Below are 27,428 nucleotides of genomic sequence, written 5' to 3'. Positions count from 1 at the left end.
TTCTAGACTCAAAAAACTACATCTGCAAGCCGATCTAAACACTAAGCTAATACAGAAAGATGTGTGTGCAGTGTGTTTGTGTTATGGTCCATGTGCGGAAACTGGCCCACTTGCAGAAAGATATCATGTCACTGAAATCCAGGGTTGTTGGCTCTGATTTTTGATGAGTGGGGTAAATAAATTCTGCCAAGTAGGATCTGGTTCTGCTTCCTTTCTAAGACATCAAAGGCAAATGCTCCAAGATTTTACTTTTCTATAAGTATATCCTAATGGGTTTCTGTATTCTATTTATCTGTTTACTCCAAGGGTACTTAATGTCACCTATGCATCTCCAATAGATCATGTGTAATTGGATTTTACTGTGTGTATACAAAACTGTGCCTGATCTAAAGATCTCCAATTTATATTAATCTATTTGCAAGCAGGCAGTCCCATGCATTGGGCTTTTATAAAGAGTCATTTCAGAACAATAGAATTTGTAACTGGCATACTAAAGGAAATTATTTTCTTCTCACAGATCATATCACAGCTAGAAAGCCTAAGACAAGAGTTCTCAAAGCACAGCCTTGACTTTCCCCCTCCTGCCCCCAGACTATGAAACCAAAAGTATTCTCATGATACTGAGCTATTCTAGTCAGGGCTGTATCCTCTCACCACACTTCCTCAATCTGTATGCTCAACAGTAATCTGAGAAGCTGGACTACAGGACCAGGGGTGTGAGGGGCGATACTGGGAGAGTAGAGGGTGAGTGGGTTAGAAAGGGGGAACCGATTACAAGGGTCCACATGTAACCTCCTCCCTGGGAGACAGACGGCAGAGAAGGGGGTGAAGGGAGACTCCGGATAGGGCAAGATATGACAAAATAACAATCTATAAATTATAAAGGGCTCATGAGGGAGGAGGGAGCGGGGAGGGAGGGGGAAAAAAAGAGGACCTGATGCAAAGGGCTTAAGTGGAGAGCAAATGCTTTGAAAATGATTAGGGCAAAGAATGTACGGATGTGCTGTATACAATTGATGTATGTATATGTGTGGATTGTGATAAGAGTTGTATGAGCCCCTAATAAAATGTTTTAAAAAAAAGTTGCACACAAAAAAAACGAACTCAGCATTAGGATTAGGGGAAGGTTTACCAACAACCTGTTATACAGATGTCAACATCCTTGCTTGCTGAACATGGGGAGGACTTGAGGCACTCGCTGATGAAGATCAAAGACTGCAGCCTTCGGTATGGATTGCATCCAATGTAACTCAACCCAAATCCTCACAACTGGCCCAATAAACATCATCATGATAACGAGAGAAAAGACTCAAGTTGTCAAGGATTTAATTTTGCTTGATTCCACAATCAATGCTCATGGAAGCAGCAATCAGGAAACCACACAATGGATTGTGCTGGGCAAACCTGCTTCACAAGACCTCTTTAAACTGCGGAAAAGGAAAGGGTGCCACTTTGAGGACGAAGGTGCTCCTGACTCAAGCCATGGTGTCTGTCAATCACCTCATATGCAAGTGAAAGTTGGACGTGAATAAGGACTGCAGAAGAATCAATTCATTTGAATTATTGTGCTGACGAAGAATTTTGAAAATGCTGTGGACTGCCAAGAGAACAAACAAATCCGGCCAGACTCCATCACAAGTATTTCAGATGTGTTATCAGGAGAGACCAGTCTCTGGCAAGGCCGTCATCCTTCGTGCAGTAGCGATCGGTAAAAGATGACAACGAACATCAGTGATATGGACTGATCCAGTGGCTGTCACAGGGACTCAAAGACAACGGCAGCTGTGAGGAAGGCACAGCACCAGGCCATCCCTCATTCTGTTGTACTCACCTGACAACTCTGTTACTTCTCCTTTGCATTCTCATTTCCTCAAGTCTAAAGTGGAGTTTTCCAGATCATATAAATGGATGTGAGAATCAAGCTGTCTTTTATTAAACTAAATTTTGGATTAACAGAAGCTAAATTCACAAAAATAAAATCCAAGAAAACATTAACATCCCATTAAAAAATAAATGAGCAGAATATTTTTCCAAAGATACACAAATGACCAATAAACACACAAAAAGATGCTCAACCTCATCAGCAACACAGGGAATGCAAATCAAAACCACAATGAGATAGATACCAGTTCATAGCAATTAGGACAGTGACTACTGAAAGTTAAATTTAAAAACAGACCATAACAAGAGTTCACAAGGACATGAAAAATTAGAGCACTTGGACATTATATAAAATGGGATAGCTGTTGTGGGAAACAGTTCAGCAGCTCCTAATGTAATTAGAGAATTACCAGATGACCCACACTCACTTCTAGGCATCTATATATAAGAGTTCCGAACCACAAAGAAAACATCACACGAATACACTAATGCCCACTGCGGCAAATGTCACAATGTGCCAAACAGTGGAAACAATCCAAGTGTCCAGTGACAGATGAGTGGCCAAATAAAATGTGGAATGTGGACACAATGGAGAATTCACTACAAGGAGAATGGAAAGTGAGACTCATGTACCCGCATCGATGAACATTAAAATGTTATGCCAAGTGAAAGAGGCCAGTCGCACAAGGTCAAATGTTATGTTATCCTATCTTTGTGAAATATCTAAATCAGACAAATCCAAAGTCAAAGGAAAGCGGTGGTTACCAGTGGGGTAGGGGTAAAACATGTTAAAACAAAACTAAATAAAGGCAAGCAGAATGATTATATTGAGCAAACGGTAAGGGTGTAACATTGTTATTGCTCCATTGAAAATGTACTTCAGTTTTGTTTGTTTTTTTAATAAGCTCTTTCTCTCTGGAAAAAAATAGGTCTTTGGAAGATACTAATCAAATAACAAATCTGTGATAACATAATGGCTTAAAGATTAGAGATCGCTCTTCTCTCTCGAATGTGGCAGTACTGAGGTCAAAGGCTCCCAGACGGGAACTAACTCAGTAGCCCAGGCCTGTCATCCAGAAACCGTGGGTCTGCGTCTTTCCGTGGTCCTAGCACGTGCCCACACGTGCTCTCAGACTTGACAGCCATCGTTTCAAATGCCCGAAGTCGTTTGTTGCGTCACTACAAACTCCAAAGGAACACCAGTGAGCTGGTTTCTCTGATTTATCTCCATTTGAAGTAAGGAAAACCTTTCCCAGAAAACTAAAAAATTCCCATCCTCTCACTTTTGCTAGAAAGGTATTGTGTAACCACTATACAATCAATCAGTAGCAAGAGTGAGACCTTGATTCACTGAATTAAGCTTTATACCCCTACCACCTCCCAGCACTCTTCTAAGCAACCAGAAAGGGAACAAATCGGGATTCGCCAGAGAAAAATTTTGTGTATGTGTGCGTGCTCCTCTGAGCACGAGGGAATCATGTTAAACAAAGTCAAACACAGAATTACCATACAACCAGCAAGTCCATGCCTATGTATATGCCCAAAAGAAGTGGAACTAGGTATTTAAAAAGGTACGCGGACACACATGCTCACAGCAACACTATTCAGAGCAGCATGATGCTCCTCGGCGCACGGCTGGAGTGACACCATCTGGTGTCCATGTGCAGGGAGGGCTGCTCAGCCCCAAGAGAATGAAGCACCGCTGCAGGCTAGAGAGGGCGAGGCCTCAAACTAGCCCGCTAAGGGAAAGGAGCCAAGCACAGGGCACTCACAGTCTCTGAGCCGGCTACATGGAGGGTCCAGGTGATCTCACGCTAGATGGAGGCCGACAGCGGTCTGGAGAGCGAGGAGAAGTGCTTAAGGCGCAGGGTGAAAGGATGGGACACACCCTGGCCCCAGAGAGGGGCCACGGCTGCACAGCGCTCGCCGAGTGGCCACTGAACTGTTTACTTTAAAACCGGTCGTTTTGTCTTACGTAAATCTCATCTCATAAATTACTTCTATATGTATATATATTTAAAAGCCCTAAGAATTCAGCTTCTGGTCAAGAAAGAGTAGTAAAAGAGGATATTAACCAACTAATTTTACTAGACTACTAAAAAGGACAAAGTTGGAAGGCTTACTTTGATGTTACAACCTGTGAATCTATAGTAGGTATTCGTTAAGATAGATACTTAGCTGAATTTTCAGCTCAAAGAACCCAGAGATAGAATATTATGTATGCAGGGGTGTCAAAAAGTGTGTGGAAAAATGGAATTAAAGGATACTGGAATGTATCTGTAAACATTTTGACGTGCTCTCATAACACCCCTTGATTAAAAAAAAAAACCATCTGAAGGCATTTTAATGACAAAAGGAAAGACCGTTCAACAAATGTTGCTGAATAAACTGGGTACACACCAGGAAAGGGGAGGTTACCCCAGTGAGTCTCATGCAAGAAGTACACTCAGAATGGAGCACACATCTAAATGTAAAACTATTCAAACTTCTAAAATAAATCAAAGGAGAAATTTTCTGCAACTCTGGGATAGACCAGGATTTTGTAGAATGAATGTAAAAAGTTCTAATCATCACATATGATGAAAATAACATATTGGATTTCACCAAATTTTTAAAACCCCAGCTCTTTGGAAAAAACTTCAAAGAGCATAAAATGTATGCCACAGACTGGGAGAAATTATTCGCAACACACATATCAGAGAAAGGACCTTATCCAAAATAAAAAAGATAGATGATATATATGAATATATAAATGTATATATATTATAACTACAAAACAGGAAAACAAAAAATAAATTGAAAATGAAGGAAAAATTTATGAAAAATGAGTGTACTAATAGTACTGAAAAATGGCAAATAAAGAACAGATAGCGAGAGCTAAGTTTCACACTATCAGAGAAGGACACAAGTCAGCTAGGTGATTGGGAACTAAGGGGTCGGTTAGAATGAACCACGTGCTGCTAGGTAAGAATAGAGAATGTTAGGATCAACTTGTTTATCTTAATAGATCGAGAGACAGGTTTTATAGTGCATACATGGATCAGTATCCTGACATATGCTTCCAAACTGTGTCCACTAAGTGGGCCTAGAAGCAGAGACAATTCAGTAGCACTGAGCATACCTAATGTCCAAATCCTGGCTTCCAAATGTCCCTCTCCCATTTTACAACAGAACAAAGGGGGTTCCTCGGAGAAATGGCTTGTTCTGGGGCTGGGACAGTGAAAATTAAAAAAAAATCCTGGATCTTCTAGCATCAGAAAATAAGAAAGTGCTATAAACAAGCAGAGAAGACAGGGATCATCTACTCTGACACCACAGACTGGATGGTGCCCAGCTACCCGTACGGACCGTTTGGATCAAGGCCACAGCAGTGAATCCTAATGGGTCAGGAGAAAGCGGTGGAACACAACGCAAATGCTTGCGTTACGGGTCAGACTGAGACAAGAGGACTCCTGAGGCTATAGCCCGAGATACACTTGAAGCCTTAAACTCAGACTAGCCCTTGACGTCACCTTTTAGCATTCAACTGACTCATAAAATAAAGAGTATTATCCATGAGCAATGAACTCCTTAAGAAACCCTCTGTAGGAAACTGTGGCAGTTACATAATGTCCTATCAACTTGAGTGAAGGGGTGGAGTCTAGCCTATTAATCAGGTCATAGTCAATGGTGTCTCTGTGTGGGCATGGCCTTCTCCTGAGGATTCTGAAAACTACTATCTTCCTCCCCGGAGGAGGAGGCGGACACAGGCTCTCTCTGGGAGACATTCCTGTTGACAAGCCACAGGGAGTCACACTGATGAAGCAAGAGCCCTGTAGCTGGAGGAGACACCGTCCCTCCTCCCCCCTGCCCAGGCCAGCACTGAGATGCTTCCACCACCACTGGATCCACAAGACTTTCCACCTACTGGCCTGTAATCTTCCTGCATCCAGCATCATTGCATGTGTTGTGTGAGTCTGAAGAGGAATTTATAGACTGGTATCAGACTTATGGGCTAATATTAGACTTATGGACTTGATCTGGACTGGAATGTTTTCTTAATATACAATTACTCTTTGATATAAAACTCTTTCTTATAGACATTTCAGTGTTTGTGAATTTGTGTCTCTAGTCCACTGGGACTAACAGAGAGATTGAAGCATAAGAAATAAAAACAAAGATGAGAAAGTAAGGGGGAGGGGAACTAGAGTAGTGGGAACAGCACAATCAGAACCACATGAATGAGAATGTTAATTGTTTTTTTAAAAAGCCAGTACACTGAATAATCTGTGTAGAAATTCTTAAATGGGAATATAGTTTGCTGTGCAAACTTTCACCTTAAACACCGTAAAATATTAAATAAACAAGCAAAAGGACACAGCTCCAATCTAAAATAACGTCCAATGGCCAAAGCTAGAATTGAAGACACAAAATAAATGGCTCCAAATATAAGGTGCAAAAATCTACAATGACACAAATGACTGAATAAAATGCAAATAAATTGGTATAGATTGATAGATGGCAAATTTTGCAGTGGAAAAAAAAGAGGTAAACAGATGAAGTCTGAATAAATTGTGAAGAAGCCAGGCTGCATCAAAGTTAATTTCTTAGTTTTGAAAAAGTTCCATAGTTGACAACAGGGGAAATTGGTGAAAAATACACGAGAACTATCTTGGGAAGGTTTCTGTAAACCTAAAATTAAGTTTATTTTTAAACAAAAGGAGCAAAATGATTTGAACTGATACTTTTGAAAAGTTACATAAATAGCCAAAGGAGCAAAAAATGTTGCTCAACAGCATTAGCCATCATAGAAATACAACTTAGAACCAAAGGAACCACTATGTATGCAGAAGAACGGCTAAAATTGAAGACTAATCACACATCTCTTGAAAAACAGAAGCTACCAATGCGCACTCAAGAAATAGGTCACTTTAATAAACCTGTGTAACAAAGAAACGGAAATCCTAGTTCAAACCTTTCCTACAAAGAAAACTTCAGGGCCAGGTGGCTTTTACTGGAGAATTCTATCAAACACTTATGAAAAACAAAAACAAATTCTAGACATATTCACCTAAAACCAAACAGGAAACACTTCCCAACTCACTAGTCAAGTCCAGTATTATCCTATCTGGACCCCCCGACCCCCTCACCAAAAATAATCAAAGCGATTGGAGGACAATAAAACTACAGATCAACATTCTTCATGAACAAAGATGCAAAAATCCGTAAAACGTTTTTAACACAAGGCACCCAACAACACACATCCATAACCAACTGTGGCTTTCTCTCCTGGCCTTTTTCATTCACATCAGTGCAGGCTTTAATTTTCTTAAACTGCCTCCTATTAAGCCTCCACGGCTGTGCTTTGTTCTCAAGAAAATCTATCAAGATTGAGGTTAGGTACCATTGAGTTGGTTCTGAACCATAGCAACCATGTGCACAACAGACTGAAGCACTGCCCAGAACTGCACCGTCCTCCCTATTCTTCCTAGGCTTGAGCCCACTGTTACAGCTACTGTGTCCACCGTCTCATTGAGGACCCTCCTCGTTCTCACGGCCCCTCTACTTTACCAAGCACGATGTCCTTCTCCAGGGACTGGTCTCTCCTCACAATATGTGCAAAATATGTACGATGAAGACTTGTCAACCTTGCCTCCGATGAGCACTCTGGCCGTACCTCCTCCAAGATTTCCTCTGAGGAGCCCCCAGAATCAGTGTTCTTAACTTTATTAGCTCACCTCTCTCTCTGCCTTGCTTAAATTTAACTGGCACTCCAGGTCTCCTCTGTTCTGAGTCAGGGTTCTGTTTTGATTGGATCTTACTCTCTAGATTGATTATATTGGTAAATCTAAGCCTTTTCCTAATTTTAATTTGCTTCGTAAAATCATCTTCATTACTTTGATCTAGCTTAAAAGCCTGATGGAAACATCAGCCCTTTGAGCTGACTGATCTCTGTATAGCACTTTTGGCATCAGCTGAGCCAAAACTTTGCTGAGACCAAGCTATTCACTTAAAATTGCAAATGCCAAGCCATGTGAGATCCCAGCTATCACACCAGTGCTATCACACCAGTGCTATCACACCAGTGCTATCACATCAGTGGTGATTCCACAGTGGCTTTCCAACAGTTTCTGCACTTTAACCACAGTTTCTCCACTCGCTGAGGTTGAAGGTCTTTCTTCCCCTGATCCATCCATCATCAAGATCTCCCAACCTTCCTTAAAATACCCGATCTACTTAAAATCTGCTATTTTATACAGGGCAGTATTTCAGTAAAGTTGCAAGGCTTTAATGACACAGAAGCATGTCCACTTGAATTTCATGAAAATGTATTATTAACCCCAAACTCGAAATTGTTTTTCTCCATGACATAAAATTACCTTTTTTGCTTTAAGGCACACTAACAAGACTTAAGACAGGGTATTTCTGAGAGAATGTGTCTGCAGTTACCCATGATCATGGAGACATGGCTAAACCTCCTTTGTCTGGAATAGATTTATGCGTGCGTCATGCACTGGAATCCTTGTGGCAATGCTTTTAGAGTAACCCTCATATATGAGGAGGTACCCCCCCCCCCCAACAAAAACTGCTCTGCCCTGCGGAGCTTGTGTGGTACACTAGGCGAGCATCGAGCAGTTCGCAGTGAGTCAGTGCACCCATTGGCGTCGCCTGGGAAGGTTCTCTCTGGACACAGTGAATTTTTTTGTAATATCAGTTTCACTGAAATCTCATTTTTTGTGATGGCTGATTGAAAAGAAGGGGTGCGGCTGTGGAATTTTGTTTCCTGCTCTGGAAAATTGCTGCAGAAACAGTTCTGATGTTGAGCTTAGCTTACAAGACGGCACTGTGGGAAAAACTCAAGCACAGGAGTGGTTTTCTCATTTCAAAAAGGTGAAATGTCCATTGATGACAAACAAACCTCATTCTGGATGTCCTTCAACTTCCTCAACAGATGAGAATATCAACAAAATTCATGCATTTGTGCTCAAAGACCAATGATGAGGGACCCCTGAAGAGATGGAGAAGTTATCTGACCTATCTTGGAGCTCGGTCCAGCGAATTTTTATGCAAGATTTTGGAATGAGAAGGGTCACTATGCAATTGCCTTGGGTTCTGACTAACCAGGAAAAAGAGTGTGAAGTGGAAACATATAAAGTCACCCAAATTTTTTTTCCAAGGTCATTACTGGTGACAAGATATGGTGCTATTCTTACGACCTCCAAGCCAAACATCATTCAAGCCAGTGGAAGACACCATGGTCACCTCACCCAGAAAAAGCTCGTCGAATGAAATCAAAGATCAAGACGATGCTCGTTTGTTTTTTCCGATGTGAGGGGGATCGTGCACTTGGAGTTCGTTCCACCAGGTCAGACTAATAATCAAGCTTTCTATTTAGACCAGTGGTTCTCAACCTTCCGAGTGCCGTGGCCCTTTAATACAGTTCCTCATGTTGTCGTGACCCCCCCAACCATAAAATTATTTTCATTGTGAATAATAATACATAATTTTCATAACTGTAATTTTGCTATGGTTATTAATTGGGCAGCCCCTGTGAAAGGGTCGGTCGACTCCCAAAGGGGTCACAACCCACAGGTTGAGAACCACTGATTTATAGGTTCTGAGAAGATAGCGTAACAGCGTGTGACAAAAAAGGCCTGATTTGTGGCAGATTTGGGACTGGTTTTGCCACCACAACAATGCACATGTGATTATGCAGCCATCTCAGCGCGCCACTTTTTGTCAAAAAACAGCATGCCTCTCTTGCTCCACGCACCTGACTCACCCCTTGCGAGTTCCTTTTGTTTCCTCGAATGAAGAGGAACATGAAAGGACAATGATCTGACGACACAGACGAGGTGAATAAAAAACGAGGGAAGTGCTCTTAGCCATTCAAACAGACGAGTTTGAAAAATATTTCCAAGAATGGCATTGCACATTTGACAAACGTATTGAGTGTAATGGGGAGTACTTTGAAGGTGGTAAGGTTGTTTTGTATATATAAAAAAGTAAATACATAGCTTTGGAAAAAATTGTGGGTTTTTTTTTGGAACCCCTTCATATGTTAAGTGTAACAAGAACCATGGAGAAAATAAGGCAGGGAAGGGGACAAGATTTATTGTGAGAGGTGATGATTTTAAATGGGGTGATTAGAGAACTACAATATTTCTAGGTTCACTTTCAGTTAAAAAATCTAATGTTTTCTCCTGTGATGACAAGTCAACATGAAAGACACAGTGAAACTCTGAACCTGACCTCTTTGAACTCATACATTCTAGCACCTTGCTCCGGTGTTGCCACTTATATTTTTTAAAAACAGCAAAACAGGATTAAACATACATTGTTTTCATACCAAGACAAAGCATATGCTGTCATATACTGAAATAAGTCGTCCCAGCCTTGCCTTGGGAGAAGAAAAGAACAACAACCAAACCACGCAATTCCCCCCAAAGTTCTCCAAATGGGGCACTAATGCACAGAACAGTAAAGAATTAAAGTTAGCTGTCTTTTCTCTCCTTCTAAAATAGCCATGGCCTTAAACTTGATACTTGGGGCTACATCAAACAAGAGCTTCTCCAAGGCAGGTCAGAGGCAACCTTGTGACTGTACCCCGTATGTTGCATGTCTGCAATGTGCCAGGCACAGTACCAGCCGCTTTATATGTTAAAGTCAACAAGAAAAAATTGCTAGCTGTAGGTCCAATCAATAATTTAATAGGGTTCAAACTAATACATGATCGTCTATTAGTTTCCAATTCCATGAGAGAGAGACATGGGTTAATTGGACTGGGCTCTTCTAGATTATCATGGGCAAATCTTCAAAGTAACAAGGAGTCTTTGTGTAAAATGGAAAACACCTTTTCCCAAATTGACAGTGTTGTGGATGACAACTGCAAGACACTGCCGATGTGAAGCTAATGTGCTTGTGCAACAATTACATTAAAAATTTTTTTCAATCTAGTGTCACTATGCATTAGTATAGCTGTGAGATGTCTTTGTTTTGTTTGAGTTTCTGAGGATTTAATTTGAAGATATGAATCTTATTGTTTGTAATATAAGCCACGGCACAAACGTCATCAAAAGCCCCCCCGTACCTCAAGTGGCTTTACTTTCAGCAATGCTCATTTTATTGGTTACACTCGCTATTCTGTTTTGAAAAGGCAAAATCTCCCATCTAAAATTTACATTTTCCTTCTACTAGGAAGAGAATAAAGCGATTTAAAATGTTATTTATATCTCAATTTTGTCCATTTGGATTGGGATTTCTGTTTCTCTGGAAATGCCTCATTAGAGAGTCTTTCTCAAAGTAAAGAATACTGTTTCACAAACCAGCCTATTATGCTCAGTCCAAAGAATTTTTAAATTCAACCTTTAAAAGTAAATTAGTTCCTAAAGTTTATTTTTCCTTCTTTTGGCAGCTATTTTTCACTCACTATACAGTTCATATTTAAAGCTCATATTATAAGACATTAATAAAATAGCCTGTTAATTATCTTCTAAGTAAGTGTGTGTAATTTAAGGTTCCATCTGGCAGAAATGAGGCAAGCACTTTGTATGTTGGGTTACTAACAGAGGGGAAAGTTTATTTCCAACCCTGAAATGTCAACAGAAATCTCAGAGAAACATTATCAATAAAGAAAACAAAATTAACCCAAGAAGAACGTGGTGAAACACCTGTTAGAAGTCCTGCGGTTTAAACAGGTAAATAAATGTTTAAAAACTTACCAGTTCGTTGCTTGTAGAGGTGAGCCTTAGCTTTTCTTCAATGTCCTTCCCAATTTTGTGGACAGTTACCTGAGTCTGTTTGATTGCACACTGGGCTCTATGCAGCCTAGAGATGAAAGTTTCAGAAAAAGTGAAGTGTGTTAAACTCTACATACACGGTAACAGATGCTAATGAAACAAAATTAAGGCAGACTTTTCAGAATAAAAAGACTTAATACTGGACGTAAACCAACTGTTTTTTCAATTCTCGAGCACATTTACAATGATACAGCAGGAATTACTGTACATTCTAAAACTACCTTCCTATACCAGCCTGCTTCCTCTGTATTAAAAGCTGACATCGTCAATTCAAGAGGAGTATGGATGCACTCTCAGAAACTGACTGGATTCTATCAGGCTACAGACATGGACATGTAGTTGCTGTTAGTGCCAGAGTCGGTTCTGACCTGCAGCGACCCTATGCACAATAGAAGGAAACACTGTCTGGTCCTGCACGACACCCCCCCCCCCCCAAGCCCCAAATGGTTCCTGTGCTTGAGAGGCAGGACTAGCCCTGATAAATCAAGTGGATTGCACAGACTGCCCAGAGAGCACATCGTTGTTAAGGCAGAAGATTACTTCTGGGCATCCATAGGAAAACCAAGTTCCCCATCATCCCAGATTAGATGACTGGATGAAAGCAGTTGGCACACTGAAACAGATCAGAAAAACAAAAACGGTACTAAAGATAAGGTAGAGAAGCACTCTAAGCTCTGGAACAGAGCCTAAATGACAATTGAATGCTCAGTGAGGACCTTTAAGGAACACTGAAAAACTTAAGAGCTACTTTCTGATTTTTGCTTTGGTTATGGATTTTTTAGCCTGCTTTAAAACACAACTCACATACACATTTACATAGAAAAATGATACCTCAAGGTGTTTTTATTTGTAGCTGACATTTTTATGTGGAAATCACCACACACAGAGAACTTCACTGCCTCTGAGTCCATTGTGGCTCAGGGTGACCCTCTAGGGCAGGGCAGAAGTGCGACTCCTTCAGGACATGGAAAGCCTCATCTCTCTCGCAGGGAGCGGTTGGTGGTTTCCAACCGCTGAATGGACAGGGTTAGCAGCCCTGCACACACCCACTCGGCCTCCAGTGCTCCTGGCCTAGGGTAGCATAGGTGTGTATAAAATAATAACCGGAATTAACCAGTAACTTCAGAAAGGTCATAGGGTAAGTAGTCGGTATCTAAAAATCAATTCCATTTTAGTCACTAGCCATAGACAATGAGCCTGGTGGCAACATCGTTAGGACTTGCCTGTCAGTCACCAGGTCACAGTTGGAACCCCCTGTAAGAGAAAGATGCGGCCGCCTGCTTTATAGGCGTAGAAAACCTATGGGCAGTTCTGTTCTGTCCTACAGGGTCACTGTGCGCTGGAATTAATTTGGTGACAATGGGTAGTATTGGCCATAAACACCTGAAATATAAAATTTTTAAATACCTTTAGTGTCAGTATCTAAAACACAAATTAGGACTAAACCGAGCAAACATTGTGCAAGTCTGACACTGAAACGATAAAATACGGTAGAGATAAAGAAGAGACAAATAAATGGAAAATCCATCATGTACAAGGACTGGAAGATTACATCGTGTTAAGATGTAGTCCCTTCCCCCCCCCCCACCCCCAAAATAAGAGATGTTTTCCCCAAACAGATCAATAGTTATAAAACCCTGATCAAAGTCCCGGTTTTGTTTTTACCAAAATCAATAAACTGACACAATAATTTACATAGAAAAGCAAAGAATTTAGGAGAGAGAGAATCCCTATGAAGATCTTCTAGAAAGCTAAGTAATCTAAGCAACGAGGGAAGTGGCAACACAAGAAGGACAAACAGATCAATGAGCCAGCAGAGAGTACAGACATACATCTAGACAGATGGTCCACTTGGGGAAAGAAACCATCTTAAACAATGCTGACACTATTAATACAGGGGGAAATGAACTATCTCCTACCTAAGGGCACATATAAAATATCCATTTGAGAGGGATCGTAAAGCTTCCAAAGGAAACAGAGGAGAATACCTCACAATCGCCGGGCAGGAAAAGACTTTTTAAAGAAGACACGACGAACGGTATCCATAAAACTGTAAATGCTCAATTGGTGAACATCTGTTCACCCGAAGACGCCATGAAGAAGTGAAAGCAGCAGTCCACTGACAGGGAGCGACTGTCTGCAACACATGTGCTCACATCTGACAAAGGACTCGTATCTAGAATATCTAAAGAGCGCTCACAAATCAGCAACAACAATAGAACTCAATTAAAAATGGGCAGACAAACGAAGATGAAAGATTAGCCAATAAGCATATGAAAAGGGGCTCAACCGTAGTCACTGGGAAAAGGAAAACTTAAATCTCATTTCACACCTGTTCCAAAAACTCAAAGCAAGCTCATTGCCATCAATCCCATTCCAAGTCACAGTGACCATACCGGAGAACGCAGACACGGTCCCTGTGGATTTGGGAGACTGTAACATCTTTGCAGCAATCGAAGGCTCATCTTTCTCCCACTGAGCTGCAGTTCAGCATGTACCCAATCCCCTGTGCCACCGGGCTCCTAGTCACACCTGTTAGGGTAACTGACCCTACAATGACAACATCAGACGATGACAAGGGGAGCCCCTGGAAAGTGCATAAGAGGGGTACCTCCCAAAACCAGAATTCTCACACACACACCCTGGCTATGTATTTAAATTTTTTTACAAAACAACCTTATCACCTTCAAAGTACTCTCCATTACACTTAATATCTTTGTCAAATCTGTGATTCCATTCTTGGAAACATTTTTCAAACTCGTCTGTTCAGATGGCTGACAGAACCTTCCTGATTTTTTTCCTTCACCTCTTCTACATTGTCAAATTGCTGTCCTTTTATATCCCTCTTCACTCAGGGAAACTAAAAAGAAGTTGCAACGAGCAAGGTCAGTTGAGTCAAGTGTGTGGGGCAAGAAAGGCATGCTGTTTTCCCAAAAACTGGCACACTGGGATGGCTGTGTGAGCAGGTGCATTGTTGTGGCAAAACCAGTCCCCAGCCTGCCACAAATCAGACCTTTTTTGCCACATACTGTTAAGCAATCTTTTCAGACCCTCTAAATAGAAAGGTTGGTTAACTGGTCTAGTGGGATGAATTCCAAATGCTCTACAGGTCAGCATTTTCATTTGTTCGGAACGCTGAGAGCAATCCAGAATGAAGTTTGTCATCAATCAACATTTCACCTTTTTTGAAATAAGAAAACCACTCCTCACTCATACACTTGAGTTTTTTCCATAGCGCAGTCCTGTCCTTGTAAGCTTTGTTCAACATCACAACAGTTTCTGTGGCATTTTTCCAGAGCAGGAAACAAAATGTTACAGCCACATACTGTTTCCTTAAATTGGCCATCACAAAAAATGAGGTTCGGGTGAAACTGCTTTTATGAAAAAATTCACTGTGACCAGAGAGAACCTTCCCAGGTGATGCCACTGGGTGCACTAACTCAGAGTGAGCTGCTCAATGCTCACATACTATAAAAGCTCCTCCCAGCAGAGCATTTTTTCCATTTGTCTTTTTTTTTATACACCCTCATAGATGGCTGGCAAAATTGTAAAATACTACTACCGTTCTAAATAACTATTTCTTAGAGTTAAATATATATCTAGCTAGTGACCCAGCAATTTTACTCTCAGGTACTTACCCAGGAAAAAATTAAAATGTATTTAGAAAACAACCTTGATGTTCATTACGCAGTAATGTTAATAAACAAGTATGAGTATGAGTATGGTATACTCATACAATATACAGTACACTCATACAAAGTATGAGCATGGTATACACATACAATGAAATTCTATTCAAAGAAAAAGGCGTGCAGGACTGATGGACAGACCCCATGGATGAAAAATATCTAAACTCTGTACTTAGCAAAAGAAAGCCAGAAAGAAAAAGTCCATACTGTATGATTCTATCCACAGAATGATCAAGAGTAATTACAAACCAACATGTGAGTATGGTACTAGAAATCAAGAGTGGTTGAAAGCATCGATGCGAGGATTAAAATGTTCTGGCTCGTGACTGAGGTGAATGTTTACACTCACCACAATGCATGTTTACAGTTAAGGCCTTTGTAATGTACTGTATGTGAAATTGAACCCCTGGCCTTTAAAAATTGGTTGTCGATTCTAATCTTATACAGCAGTCCTTTCCCTCCATATTGACAGTTTAATTTCACTCGGGGTTTGCTGGAGTGAAGACCTCACCAAGGGTGCTGACACTGTGACACGCTACACTAAAGCTCTCATGACATAGCCCACAGGCCAGGAGCCTGCTGATAGCCACAGAGGATGCATGGTCCGTCTCTCAAGGGCGTCACGCTCATGGTGGCCTTTTGCTTATGAGATCAGAGACTCAGTAATTTTCCCTGGGCTCCTAAGGAATCCAATGGCGATTACTCTCTCTCCAAATTCCCCTGGCTGTGTGTGTGTGTGTGTGTGTGTGTGTGTGTGTCCCCATGTGTGCACACACATGCAAGCACTCATGAGTGCACATATGCTTCATATACATCAACAGTCTCATCTCTTACACAAAAGTGATTCTATAAGTGTATTTTAAAAATAAGACAAGGTCCCTCGTGATCTCTTCTCTGCTTACATATTCCACCTCATTTCCTAATTTTTTTTGCCTTGCACTCAATAATACTACAGGTGATTCTCCAAGTCTGTCATGCAACTTCTTGCCTTCATAGTTGTGATGGAAAATGATGTCTTACAGACTGTTCCATCTGGCAACAAACTCTTTGACAGATAAGTACGCTCCCATTCTATTCAGAGGGATCCACACATAACTTCATCAAAGGCCATCCGTAACGCTCCCACAGGCGACGGCATTCCTTTCTCTGAAAATCCCCCCTCTCTCGTATACACCACCATACGAAAGATTATAGAACTCCATTCCACAGTAAATGTTTATTGCCTTGCCCTACTTATTCACTGTGTCTTCCTGAGACAACACACACCACATATTTTCTATATACACTGCCAGTGTTTAGGGTACTGACATCACCTGGGCACTCAAATGAGTATTTGCTGACTGGGTGTCTACTAATGACTAAATAGAAACGTTCAGCTTCCAAGATTTAATTATTTTCAATGTTTATCAATAGAAGAGGAAATGAATTATTAATGTGCTGTTTTCTCTGTCTATAGATTGGAAACTTTGAGATAGTATATTCAAAACAAAAAGCACATAAATCAGAGACCACTCATTCAAGCAGTAAAATAGGTGTGCATGTTTTACTGAAAATGTTATCAGAATTCTAATAATGATAGGCATCATCAACCCAGAGGAGAAGTCAACCAAATAAGCTGCTGCTTTAAAAGGGGGGAAATGCTGTCTAAAACTCACTGGTACTATGCAAACAACCTTGTCAAATAGTAAAGACTTTAAAAATAAAAATGATTCATGACCATAATTAATGTATGACTTCAACTATTTGGCTCTCACTGCCCCAGACGCTTTCTGATCTTACCTTAGGGGCTTAAAACACACAGACAGAGTCACATTCCCCCAATCTTCAGTGTTATCCAAATAGACTTTCAGAGCCCTTGCTACATCAAGACAGGGCTAATAACATTCCCCTTTCAAAACCAACAGGAGAATAAAAGTTTGAAGTTTTTAGGCTCTGAAAAATAATGTGGGACATCCTGATTCCCCTGGGGTTGAGGAGGTGAAAACCTGACAAGAAAAGAAACAACTGCTTCACCTCCAAACCAACTAGGAAAGGATTCTATTTTTAAAAAAAGCAAAAGCAATGTACACCATTTAGTTATACTAGTGATTGGTCAACATCAACACCAACACTCCCAGGCTCAAATACACCACCAACATCACTAGTGTTGGGGAGGAAGGGTCAAGTAATTATCTGATAAATGGGTGGTTATAGTAAATAGATTCATTCCTATGATTTCATAAAATTATGATTTGTGATGATAGCAAAATTGAAACAGGGCTGGAAAAAAACCCCAAAGTACTTTGAGGTTACAGGATGCTATGATTGTGATAGTAATCTGCCATCAGGTCATTTCTGACTCATGGTGACCCGATAGGGCAGAGTCAAGCAGGTTTCAAAAGCTCTAAGTCTCGAAGTCTTTAGGGAGTTTGTAAGTCTAAAGGCCATATATAAATCTTTAGGGAGGCAGGTGTCTTTCGCTCTCAGAGCAGCTGGTAGAGATGAATTGCTGACCTTTCCATTAGCAGTGCAATGCTTAACCTACAATGTCATAGAGGTTCCTTACATGTAATGGTACCTTGACCAGTAAGTATTACGTCCAATAAATATAACATAATTGAGAACATACCTATCAGATATCTCAGTAAAGGAAAAGTTTAGTGTTCACCAAACCAAATTTAGAATGCTGAGCTCAAGTTTAAGACAGAGAATGATCAATCAAAAGAGTTACAATAACGTCCTACAGCTTGAGGGGAGAAATAAGGAAGAGGAAAATAGAAGATGGGGCCAAAACACACCAACAGAAATCCACATCCTTAACGGCTTTGGATTCCAAAGGAAAGAATTTAGATTTCTATCTTGTAGGCATTACAAAATCAATGAAAAGTTTTAAGCTGAGAATTTAATGATATTTATGTTTTTTAAAGTTCTTTCTTCAGATAGTAAGGTTAAAGAAACAAGATTACAAAGAGAATGTAAGAAGGCCAAGAGAAAGACCAGGGCGAAGTTACTGAAGCAGTCCAAGCAAAAGGTGGACCTGACCCGAAGTTAAAACAGTGTCAGGAAGGATGATATAAACGTGCAAAGCAAGGAGGAGAGAGAGGAGGGTGCCTGGTAACACCGTGCACAAAGACAGTGCTCTACGTCCTACTTTGGTGAGGAGCGGCTGGGGTCTTAGAAGCTCATGAGCCATCACCTAAGGTGTAACTGTTGGTCTCTGTCTGGCAGGAAGGAAAAGAGGTGATAAAAATTGAAGATTCAGTACAGATGTGCTTTACACAATTGATGTATGTAAGGATTGTGATAAGAGTTGTATGAGTCCATAATAAATTGTCTTTTTTAAGAAAATTGAAGATTCAGGAAAGCAGTAAATCTAATGTTCTCCAGATCTGGAGAACAGCAGTACAGATCCGAGATGAAGTTTCTGGTCAGGTTAGGTGAAGATGAAGAATGGGAACAGGAAACACAGGGAAGAAGTGGGAGAGGTGATGCTACAGTGATGTGACTGCCATGAATGAGCGGAATCAATTGTGTATCGATTGTTGAAGGTAAAACTGATCATCTGTTCTGTAAACCTTCACTCAATTCATAGTGTGAAGTTCTAAACAACAAGAACAACTCTCAGAGAAGAAAAGAGAAAACAAATCTGTCTTGGAAGAAGTACAGCCAAAATGCTCCTTGGATGTGAGGATGGAGACACTTCAGCTCAAGTACTTTGGCCAAATTATCAAGAGGAGCCAATCCCTGGAGGAGGATATTATGCTTGATAAGATAAGAGGCTCAAGAAAAAGGAGCAGACCTTAACAGAGATGGACTGAGGAGGGTTGTAACCATGAGCTAAAACACGGTGAGGAATGGGGGAAGGCAGAGGATCGGGCAGTGGTTCGTTCTGTCGTGCACAGGGTTGCCATGAGTTGGAACCAATTCCCAAGTACCCAACCACAACAGTCTTTATGGAAGGAGATCACCAGGTTTTCTTCTACTGAGCTGCTTGTGTTGATTTGAACCTTTCGGCTAACAGCCAAGTGCTTAACCCTGCGCGAACTAGGGCTCCTTTCACACATTCTAGGAAGAGGTCAAGGCGGACCAGCTATTAAAATGAAGGGTGGCAATTAGCAATAGTTAGCATGTGGTGATGTTACCGACTACCCCCTTACCTAAACTGCGATTCTTCTCCATAGCACCGGGAGCATGGCTGTACCTGGAGCCACATTAACAAAGTAATCACTGGCCTTTTCTGGCACTGGATCCCACCCACCCCTGGAAGGCCGTGGCCTTTCTCAGGTTTGTTTTCCTTTCTTCGCCACAGTACTTGGAAAACACAGGCCTTCAATAAGATGTATTCAATGAATACTACGGAAACTCCTGTTCTCGGAAATGTAATTAGCACTCTCTGCCTCACCCTTCTCTTAGACCTTCCAAAGGAAACCCAGGTGCCCTTGGGTCGCCCCAACCCATGCAGACCCCACGTGCACCAGAGAAGAACTGCTCACTGTAGGGTTTCCAACAGCTGATTTCTCTGAAGGACATCACCAGGGGCCTTTTTTCAGCGGATACCAACTGTCGATCTTTTGGTTAGCAGCAGCAGACAGTAACTGTGTACACCACCCAGGGACTTCACAATGCTGCTCTTGTTGAGTCAGTTATGGTTTCCAAGGCTGTAAATCTTGATGGGAGAAGAGTCTCTCTTTCTCCCTTGGAGTGGCAGGTGTATTCAAATGGCTGACCTTATGGTGAGCAGCCTAACGTGTAGCCCATTATGCCACCAGGACTCCCTACAGGCCCTCAATAAATAACAGATGGCCATTTTCAGATTTCTTCTAATGCTGTTGTCACGATGTTCTCAAATAGTCATCTACTGCTCATTTATTCATGTTTTCTTTTAAGTTTATGAAGCATAGGAAAACTCCTAAAAACGGCCATAAGAACGTCTGAAACCGTTTAAGAAGTACAGAATGACAGTACAAAAGAACTTTTAAGGTCCCCTTAGTCCAGTTTTCCAATTTCTACATGCCATTAACTTTCCAAAATATTTGGCAAACTCCTAAGATGCCAGTGGCCTTGGTGTTGAGGGAACAACAGGTGTGGCGGTTAGATTCCATGTCAGCTTGAACCTATGTGAAAGGGCAGGGGTGGAGTCCAACATACGAATAAGGTCACAACTTGATGATGTTTCTTTGGGGGTGTGCTTTTCCTCCTTGTTGGGGATGTGTCTGCATGGGTGGCCCCATGTGGGTAGCTGACCCTGGAAGCTAAGCTCAGAGCTGTCTCTGCCCTGCTATGTTCCCTCCGACCTTGGACCCCTGACACTTTGCCCCCATCAGCCCGGGATCTTTCTGTGTCATTGGCCTGCAGCTACCCGAGGAGTCTGAGGCGGGCTCCAGCTGGTCATCGCCTTGACTTGGACTGGGCTGCTTTCTTAATACAAAATTACAACTTGATGCCAAGGTCTTTCTAATACCTATCTGAGCATCACTGGTTCTGTTTCTCTATGCAATGCTCAGAAAATTCCATGGAGACTTAGTCCACGGGGGGGGGGGGGGGGGGGGGGGGGGGAAGGTCTGTACATGGATGTGGAGCTTTCGCTGGCATCTGGTCTAGACTGTCAATCCTCACAGGAGCAGGTAACTTCATCCTTCTCCCAAGGAGCAGGTGATGGTTTTAAATCACTGACCTTGCAGAAACACCAGCACCAGAGCTCCTCTTCCCTGACACTCCATGTCATCAGTATAACTTAATTTTTCTGGCTGCCATATCCCACTGATTATGAATTTCAACCTAATTGTTAACTAAAAGTTCTACATTAAAAAAAAACCAAACACTCGACTATGCCCATATGTCAAGAGTCCCTATTCTCATACAGTTAGTTTTGGGACTCATCCATATAGCTGTATCTTTATCCTAATTAAATTTCCTCTTGAAATTTAATTATGGAAACAGAAATCCTTAAAATTTAACATGGACTCAATGTGTATACCTTTCCAGTATTTGGAGATCTCTTAGATACAGGTTATATAATTCAATGCCATCACCATTCTATAAGCTCCACATTACCATTTGTCATGTCTTAATTAGTGTTCTCCATTTCCTGCCTCTGGGTTCTAATCTCCATTGCAATGGTTTCACAGAACTCACAGAAAAAATTCATGGAGAAAGGCTTTATTAAGGAAGTGAACACCAGTGGTGATGCCAGTGAGCGATGCTCAGGATTGAGTTGCTTATTAGGACATGGAAGAAAAGTTCTTTTAGGTCTCCTAACAAAAGCCCTAAGTCCATACCACTCTGCTATAAGCCTCAAGCCAAAGGCATTCAGCTTAACCTGTGTGGGTCAGCAAGCCCAACTTCGTGAATTAAGTGCCCAGTGGTGAGGCACCCCACCAGTAAACCTCAGTACAAAGGCTCTCAGCTCCACTTCCATGGGTCAGCAAGTCCAACTCCTCCAATTAAATGTCCAAAGGCCCTCCCTCCACAAACCAGTCTCCTGCACAAAAGCCCTCACCTGGACTTGCTTTGTGGGTTGTTTCGTCCATCACTCTGTCCCATGCTCTGGTCCTGGTTTTGCTGATGCCCCTATGATGGTATAACTGTCATCTGGATCCAGAAGATCCACTGTGCAAGCACCTCTGGCCTAGAGAATGTGTCCCCCTCCTGGCTCTTGCTGGTCATGAGATCCCTCCTCCTGCTTCTCAGAAGGCTCATTTTATACACAGCAGATGCCACACCAGGGAATCTTATTCGCAGTCACTCACAGGTGGATCCTATCAGTCTCTCCCCCCACCTTCTTACCAGATCCTTCCTGGGAAAGGCTGTTTGGTGGGAGTTAAGAGACGTTGGCTAGAAGAGCCCCCTTAAATCATTCACTGCCCCTGCACCATTGCATTAGTTAAGTTTTTTTACCTTTGTTCATATACTTAGATTGCAACATCTTCACGGGGAAAGTCAACTCGTCCTTGTTCACATATGTACCCCACATATTGCATAGTGTCTGCTTGTATCACTTTAAAAATATTTGGCAAGCGAGTAACTGAATGAAAAAAATATGTTGAGCAAGACTAGATTAAAAACAGAGTCACATGTCACGCTGCTAGAGATTCGCCTCTAGGCTGGAAGCCAGTCACCAAGAAGCCCAACTGCTGCGGACTTTTGGTGCAAACCAATCTATCGTTACTACCCTTACTATTTATGTTATGTTTTCTTTACTATCACTATTGCTACCAGCTTATAATTCTGCATCTTACTCCCAAAGCTTTCCCGACAAGCCTTGTCCAATACTTTGCTGGAGTTACTTACTATCACCCCAACCCATCTAATTCCCCATCAAAATGACTCCATCAGTCGAACATCAATCCACAGGGTGTGGATTGACGTTTCCACTGGAAGGAAGAGTAGCTAAGTCCCTGGCAGCTGTACGTAAGGGCACTGGGCCTCTTAAGACATTGGGGAGAGCGTTTCTAAGTTACAGAAACAGCAGTATGCGGTACATGTTCACAACGGGAAGGCAGTGGTACGCTAAAGCAAAGGGTGCAAGGGCGCCATGCCATGTGACGGAGGCCGGGGAGGTTAATCAGAGCCACACTGCTGGGGACTTTCAATGCCTTTGAAATCTTCTGCATCTTGACAGCACCTGCAGCAGTCTTGGACACATGGGAATCGCTTAAAAAACTTGATGATGGGTTTATTAAATATGATAGTTTCCCCAAAGACAAGAAGTCTACCCTAAAGCCTGCTTCTACATTCCTCTGTCTAGACCATGCACATAGCTGAGAAGAATACATAGCCTCATGGTCACGGCATCAAGTAAACCGAATACTATCGCCACTTGTGAAATTTACATATGCTCCAGGAAAAGTCCTGGTAGCATCGTGGGTGGGAGAGTTCTACTGAGGAGCTGTAGGTGGTGTGAAAGAATGTGACAATGAGTACAGCAGGCCTAACCAAGACGTACCCTTAAAAACTAACAAACTCAACTGATGAAGCAACAGTTACAGAACAATAATCAACTCTTCACGTTTCCATCTCCAAGCCCAACTAGCTCATTGCAGGCAGAAGAACCACATTTGGCAGAACAGCAGACTAAATCACTCCCAGATTTTTCCATAATCCCATCCATGTGCATTTCAGCGTTGAATTTTAAATTTATTCATTGTGCAATAAACACACTCTAGGAAGTACAGAGCCGAGCATTGCAGCATTAGAAACAAGAAAGGAGATCAATTAAAGGAGTAATACAACTTTATGCCAATACGTTTGAAGACCTAGTAAATGGTTACTTAGCAAACTATACGTATAAGTTACCACGCTGTCTCACGGAGAGGTTGGAAAACGGAATGGGTCAAGAACCATAAAAATTTTGGAAAGCCAACCTTGGGGAGGGAGTATTTTGGAAAGGGTTGGTGTGGGAATTCCTGATGGTTTTACTGGTGAGATCTCCTAAATAAACAAAATGCTTCGCACAGCACAAAAAATAAAGTTCCTCAACTCCTTTCAGACTATTGTAACCAGTTCTGATTTGGCTGGAAACACACACCCACACAGCTATAAGCGAGTCTTACAAAAAATTGCAAAAGCTGTAAATAAAGAAAGTATCAACATACAAACCAGGGTTATATTGGAAAAACCAAAACCACCATAAGCAAGCAAAATTTATCCCACAAGTAGAAAAAATTTTTAACACTATGAACCTTGTGGCAAGCTAAGGTGTTAAATTTGTAATAATTTGCTATATTACTGTAACAAAGGGGGGAAAAACCTAACAGATATCTCACAGCGTATGTCACTGCTGAAACACTTCACGATCTGTGTTTCACTCTGACCTGTTTAATGCCAGGATGGTCCTTCTAAGACAGGGGCATCTTCTCACTACGTGGCCTCTCCTCCATCCTTGTTTTAGTCTCTTATCTCTCTCTCTCTACACCACTCAAACTCTCCTCCTAAGCCCACAGCTTGCATCTTTCCTTCCCTGAAGACTTCAGGGAAATCTCATTGCCTTCTCTTGTCTCTAAATCTGCTTTGATGCCCACAAATTGCCTTATATGTTATTTTATTCAATAGCATACGCACCACAAAGTTCAGCACGTTACATTTTACCTTGACACCAACTTTTCCCCAACTATAGGCAGCCTGCGACCAAGGGACAACTTCTACTTGCCCTTTAATATGATGTGAATTTGTCTTCACTTTGAAAAGAATGAACCAACCCCTACTCTTTATCACAATCACCTCGCCTTTATTTGCTGCACATGCAGCTCTTTGATCAGACTCCCACACTCACTTGGCCCACTGCCCCTTTTTCAGGGAAAAAAATTACTCAGTGTCCTCCTGGCAATTACAAACATCTGTACTGTAGACCAGAATCCAGGATAAAGTGTAGGAATCTGTTTTGCAGGCTCCCTGGATGGTTGCAGTGCCTCTTAGGGGGTGGTACTGACTACTTTGGTAAAGAGTTTTAAAACACTGGAAAGGTTTAAAGCCTTCTCTTGCACGAAAGCCACTGCTCTCAAGCTCCTCTGACTTGTATAACCTGTATAAGGTTTCCGGAGCTTGAAGGCTTTACAGGAGCAGACCGTTTCACCTTTCTCCCTTGCAGTGGGTGGGAGGTTTGAGCCACTGAACTGACCGTTAGCAGTCCAAAGTTTACCTGCCTCCAGCACCTGTTTTCCCATTTGCTTTCTACCTGAGGCCCTTTTCACCACCGCCTCTGAGTGCTAGTCTACGCTTTTGGTGTATTAAACAGGCTGGCTTGCAGATGCCAGCACATCCTGTGCCTTGTCAGAGTATCCTGCAGAGTGGTGCAGTTATTTATGTACAAACAATGTTTCAAGTCCATTCAAGAGGCTCGGCAGAGTAATTCCACATGACAACTTCTTTCTACCACCCAGTGCTCACACTAAAAAGAAAGCTGTAGCTTAAGAACAAGCTCTAAATGTTACGTTTCCAAGACTCATGTGGGCAGCTTAGTGCAGAAACATCAAAATTGGAATGCCTGACACACTCGGGATAAACGTTTTCCTCTGAGCAATTATTAAAGTTTCTTCTCTGTCTGCTCTTCATGAAAACAGTTTGGTCATACTAGTGCATCCTATGAGAAATCAATAAATTAGGCATTATTTTTGCCTTACAAATGCTGTTTGTGAAGTTGGGTATTTCACCAACTTTGCTGGTCAGCTGCACCGGGTTAGAAAGTGTTAAGATTACACAACCCTTTGATCAAAGCATCCACAAAAGCCACATGGAATTGTGGTGGGGTCTAAGGAAGCATATAAATCCCACTGAAGCAAGGCATCCTGTTGAAAACAGTGTGGAGCAGAAGGGAACTCAAGCTTTTAGAGGAGTGGGTCTCAACCTCCCTAACGCCGTGACCCTTTCATACAGTTCCTCATGTGGTGGTGACCCCCCCAACCACAAAATTATTATTGTTGCTACTTCATAACTGTAATTTTGCTACCGTTATGAATCATAATGTAAACATCTGATATGTAGGATGCATTTTAATTGTTATAATTGAACATAATTAAACATAATTAAAGCATAGCTAATCACAAAACAATATATTGTGAAATATTTATGTGTTTTATAATGGTCTTAGGCGACCTCTGTGAAAGGGTCATTCGACTCCCTGCGGGGTTGGGACCCACAGGTTGAGAACTGCTGGTCTAGAGGATGCCAAGTAACACCTGTGCAACCTCCAGCAAGCTACTACCCCTCCTGAGCCTTCGTTTACTCACAGCCTATTGTGCTCGGTTGCTAAAAGCATTAAACAAAACAGTGAAATATTTTTGTTTCAAATCATTTTGTTTCAAACACCTGGCACCATATTTGTACAAAAAGGCACTCAAAATAATAATACATGGTAGCTGGTACTGAGGAATTTGTATAAAGAATGCAAGGTTCATAAAGCAGAGCGGCCAGGGGCAGAATGCGTGCAATCAGGAAAGGAAAGGTAAACAGGGAAACCCAAGGCAAGGGGCTTCCAAGAGCGAGGAACGTGCTCTACACCTGGAAGAATGAACCCAGCGTGTCAAGGAAGCTTCCTCAACCTTTATACACGTTGCTACCTGCATGTCATTTTCTGTTCCTTGTTTTGCCTGACATATTCCCATTTATTCTTACTTAGTTTACCACCTACCACTTAGCTAGGGAGCAGGTTCAACACTGGAGTCTGTAATGGTGAGCAAAATATATCAAAGTCCCTGTGTTCACGAAGTTGACAATATGTTGGGGATATGGAATGGTCAAAGAGGCAAATCTCGCCATATAGTTTTATAATAGAAGACAACACAGTGCTACCTTCCTCTCATCCCACACCAAACCATTGCTGTCAAGCCAATTCTGACTTCCAGTGGCCCTACAGGATACAGCAGAATTGCTCCATTGGGTTTCCAATGCAGTAGATTTTTAAGGAGTTAGACTGCCACATCTTTCTTCCATGGAGTAACTGGTGGGTTTGAACCAATGACTTTTTGGTTAGCAGCCTAGTGGTAACGTAGAACGCTCCTGGAGGCCTAAATCTATCTGCATTAGGAGGGTTCTGACTGTACTTCTTTCGAAGATGGATTTGTTAGTTTTCTTAGCAGTCCATGGTACTTTTTTCCCCCCCAATCCATTACTTTTTTAATCATTTTATTGGGGGCTCATACAACTTTTATCATATAACCCATACATACATCAATTGTGTAAAGCACATTTGTACACTTGTTATCCTCATAATTCTCAAAACACCTGTTCTCCACTTAAGCCCTTGGCATCAGCTCACTTTTTCCCCCTCCCGCCCCACTCCCTCCTCCCTCATGAACCCTTAATAATTTGCAAATTATTATTTTGTCATATCTTATACCATCCGATGCCTCCCCTCACCCACTTTTCTGTTGTCCGTCCCCCAGGGAGGAGGCCACATGTAGATCCCTGTAATCAGTTCCCCCTTTCTACTCCACCCTCCTTTTACCCTCCCAGTATCGCCACTCTCACCATTGTTCCTGAAGGAATCATCCGTCCTGGATTTCCTGTGTTTCCAGTTCCTATCTGTACCAGTGTACATTCTCTGGTCTAGCCAGATTTGTAAGGTAGAATTGGGATCATGATGAGGGTGGTGGGGAGAGCATTT

The 27,428-nt window shown here is 41.8% G+C and overlaps 1 protein-coding gene across 5 annotated transcripts in view; it reads right to left on the bottom strand.

Annotated features, from left to right (window-relative positions):
* The window catches only part of UVRAG (UV radiation resistance associated), a 276,222-nt gene that overhangs the window by 146,398 nt on the left and 102,396 nt on the right, over nt 1-27,428 (bottom strand). For all 5 annotated transcript variants that reach the window (XM_075546293.1, XM_075546292.1, XM_075546294.1 and 2 more), the window contains one exon: nt 11,583-11,688. In XM_075546293.1, the coding sequence (XP_075402408.1) occupies nt 11,583-11,688 (106 nt within the window). The remainder of the gene's footprint in view (nt 1-11,582; nt 11,689-27,428) is intronic.

This window comes from Tenrec ecaudatus, chromosome 4 (genome assembly GCF_050624435.1).
Source record: "Tenrec ecaudatus isolate mTenEca1 chromosome 4, mTenEca1.hap1, whole genome shotgun sequence".
Taxonomy (NCBI): domain Eukaryota; kingdom Metazoa; phylum Chordata; class Mammalia; order Afrosoricida; family Tenrecidae; genus Tenrec; species Tenrec ecaudatus.
Note: the sequence above shows the minus strand (reverse complement) of the source record. Positions and strands in the feature narration are given on the sequence as shown.